The sequence below is a fragment of the Rhodamnia argentea genome, chromosome 6 (assembly GCF_020921035.1).
Source record: "Rhodamnia argentea isolate NSW1041297 chromosome 6, ASM2092103v1, whole genome shotgun sequence".
NCBI classification, from domain to species: domain Eukaryota; kingdom Viridiplantae; phylum Streptophyta; class Magnoliopsida; order Myrtales; family Myrtaceae; genus Rhodamnia; species Rhodamnia argentea.
This window is the reverse complement of record NC_063155.1, coordinates 29,802,845-29,806,374: the sequence shown is the minus strand read 5'-3', so window position 1 is coordinate 29,806,374 and position 3,530 is coordinate 29,802,845. Positions and strand designations below refer to the sequence as shown.

The 3,530-nt window shown below is 38.4% G+C and overlaps 1 protein-coding gene across 1 annotated transcript; it reads right to left on the bottom strand.

The window, feature by feature from the left end:
* Nucleotides 1-504: 504 nt before the first annotated feature.
* On the bottom strand, nucleotides 505-1,174 carry LOC125315660 (kiwellin-like). The gene has a single exon (XM_048281362.1). The coding sequence runs from the start codon at nucleotides 1,157-1,159 to the stop codon at nucleotides 560-562; it is 600 nt and encodes a 199-aa protein (XP_048137319.1). The 5' UTR covers nucleotides 1,160-1,174; the 3' UTR covers nucleotides 505-559.
* Nucleotides 1,175-3,530: the final 2,356 nt, after the last annotated feature.

Genomic DNA, 3,530 nt, shown 5'->3' with positions numbered 1-3,530 from the left:
TGGGTGGCGGCGACACCACCTTCGCGTCAACTGCAGCTACATGTCCCCTACTTCTCCTCTATTTTGATTTCTCTTATTCATTTTTCTAATTTTTGTTGTTTTTGAATTTTAATGTTTCTGAACTTTTGAAAACAAGTTTTTGTACTTTAATTGTTATGTAAGGAGACGTATCATTTTTTAATGGCCACGTTAGCATCTCCTTTTCTATTATTAACGGAAGGATCACCAACTCGAAACAAAGAATACAGATTAGAAGGCTGGTTGAATACTTGACAAGGAATCTCCCATTCATCTATCCCAAATATGTAATTTGTCTTTTACAGGACAAGCGTGGTAATACTACTACGCCTTACTATTACTATTATTATTATTTCAGCCTCTGCATATTCTCTTCTCTTACAAGCATTTTCCGAGTTTTCTTTTACAGTTTTATTGCACTTACATCTTATTTTGCACATTTGAACTACATAAACGCAAGGCCTCAAACAGGTACCCTCCACCCTAGGAACTTGTCCATTCTCATTTGGATCGTCCCCGGGGAAGGAAAACACACAGATTTTTATGCCATGGACCACGTGACATCCTCTTCACCCACTCCTATGTCCAGCCCCAGAGCGTGCCACACCGCGTTTGAACCGTCGACAATGTTATTCCGGCACGGTGGTTCACCATCATGCCCACCAGCGCACCCATTCACAGAGTCGCACTCGTCGACCACCTTGGCTGTCACGCTCCTCCCAGTCTTCCTTGATCTGATCTTGATCCTGTGCCCGCATCGAGACCCACCGGCATACCACCCGGTCGACATGGCAACAATCAGCTCTGAGTTCCCGTGGAATCTGCCGCCGCACTCCGATGCCCCGCTGCCCCCGCCTTCGCTGAAGTCGTTGTTCGTCAAGGTCGCTCGAGTGGAAGACGTTACCGGGGGCGAGCAACGGTATTTAGGGTAGGACCTGCCGTGGCGGTGCAGAGTGCCTGAGGGTCGACATCCTCCATCAGAGGATGACAGAGTACTGGCATAAGTGTGTGCGCCCACGTCGGGATCGTCATGGATTTGACAAGGGCCGTTGCACGAGGAGACGGCATGGGAAGGAGATGAAAAGAGAGCGATGCTGATAACGATAGGAGGAGCTAGAAAGAGTGCCACAAAGTGCTTCATTGTTCGGCTTTCGAAATTGAATGTTCAGGTTGATTTGGTGAGGAGAGAAGAAACTTGGAGGTGCATATATAGAGTCTCTCACGCTCAGTATCGGCTTAAAGAAAAGTCATCCAAATTTGTCTTTTGTTTGTAAATAAAATAAGCAAATAAACTGTACGATTCATTTGTTTGAAGTGTGGGTTGACCCGTTGTCGAAACGAAAACCCTATTAACCCCACGTTTTCCGAGCACTATGTGTGGTTGTGTACGTACACACTACACATGGTGATAGGACCTATGTCCAGCCATTGCTGAGGATATTCATATTTTGTCGAAGACATTCCGGGAAAAATGCATTAGTATGCTTAAATATTATCGAAGAAACTTAAGAAAGTCTAAAATACTTTCGTCAAAATCGATGAACTCCAGTTTATGGAAATTTTTTTTATGGGATTCATCAAAGCAAAACGCCAAGGGCCCCATCAAAACTCACGAAGAACCTCTGGTCCTCACTTAGCTGTCAGTTGCAATTCCTGGGAATCTCATCTTGGACATTTCTCGGGTAGTTTTCATAAGCAACCGACAAAAAGCCCGTTAAAATAGTACTTCGATTGAATTATGTATGTATTCTTATAAGTACAGTAGTTTTTAACGCCTTATGGTTTGGGGTATCTCTTTCGAGCTTATTGTTACAGCTTCGTTTATTTCACGAAGAAATAAGTGAACCTAAAAATGATCGCTTGCGTTGTTTGCATAAATAAATGAAGAAAAAATATTTTCATCGTCCATGAAAATGTTTAGACGTAAATTATTGTCAACAATAAAAATATCTTTCATTGACTAATTATTTTAGGCGATACGAACAATTAACTTTAGGAAAATATTCTCCAAATAATGCATTTTTCTTTAAACAAACGCAGCCTAAGCGTTAATGTTATGATCATAATCTAGGATGGAAGGCACTTTAGGTTTAAATTTATGACCTTTGATTCTTAACTACGTCAACCAATTCATGCATTGTATTAAATCGCAATAAAACCCCATGCTGCTTACACGGTATAGGCAAATACGACTTTTGGGGTCTACTCATTGTTCATAAGATGCTGCCGGAATTTGTTTCTATTTAGAGCTCCAAAATAATGAATCTGACCAAACAAGGGTTTGAAACAGATAGAAAAGGAAATTCATGAACAAGTACGATAATGTGCCACATGATTTTAAAATTTTTTAGAATTGTTGTCTCATAAAATTTCACAAAGTCAGTGAAAACTTCGGTGGTAAAATCGGTTAACTTCATAATTAGCATTTGTACCTAGAATTATCAATTAAAATAAGATTGCAGGAAAGAAAAGAAAACATATATGGGGCAAGATCAATCGAAGGGAATTTGTTTTCTTTTTTTAGTATTCTTTTTACCCAAAGTAGCAATTAATATCCTATCAAACTTTATGCAAGATACTATTCTATGAAGTATCGACACTGTCTGAGGGTCTACGTTTCGTGTCCAACATTCTCTCAACACTCTCCGACATGGGATCGACCCGTGGTCAGCGTTTCAGACATGCTAACGACACGCAAATCCAGCATTTTGATTCGCCCTTTTGACACGCACGGGTCAATTTTAAGCATTTTCACTAAATTAGGGATCAAAATATAATTATATCAAAAATATAGATATTTAAGTCATATACTCAACTATCCCAAATTTTTTATACTCAGCTAGCAAAAAAAAAAAAGAAAAAAACTAATCGTGATATAACAGAAGAAGAAGAAGAAGAAGAAGAAGAAGAAGAAGAAGAAACTCACTACTTATATAATTTATCAAGCCCAATACCCATAAAAACCTTCAACTTTAGCATTTGTGACAATTATATCTAAAACTTTTTTTTCATTTCATAAAAAACCTTCAACTTTTACTTTTATCCCAATTTTACCCCAAACTTTTACTTTTGCTGCAATTCTACCGGGCTTAATACCAAAAAACCCCTCAACTTTAGCATATGTCCCATATTATATTCAAAACTTTTTTTTTGTCTCATAAAAAAACCTTCAACTTTTACTTTTGTCCCAATTTTACCACCATTAACCTTTCTCCTACAATCACCATTAGTTAATCTTATATGGCATTTTCATGTCATTAATGAATTACACCTCAGCAACGCTGGTTTAAAAAAATGTCGAATTTCTCTTCTTTTGTTTGTTTCCCTTACATATTGCTAGGAGATACATAGTCACTCAAGGCGGCGCGTTTCGTATTCTCTTTGACACTTAACAGCCCAAAGAGTGACTAGACATGGAGATATTCGGACGAACTACCTAAAATCTCGTTGTTTGTGAAACCTACTATTTCTAAATTTCGAAGATTCATTGGTAAGTTCAATGAGAAAATTCA

Coding starts and splice junctions, on each gene's coding strand:
- LOC125315660 (XM_048281362.1), bottom strand. CDS start 1,159: ATGAAGCACTTTGTGGCACTCTTTCTAGCTCCTCCTATCGTTATCAGC.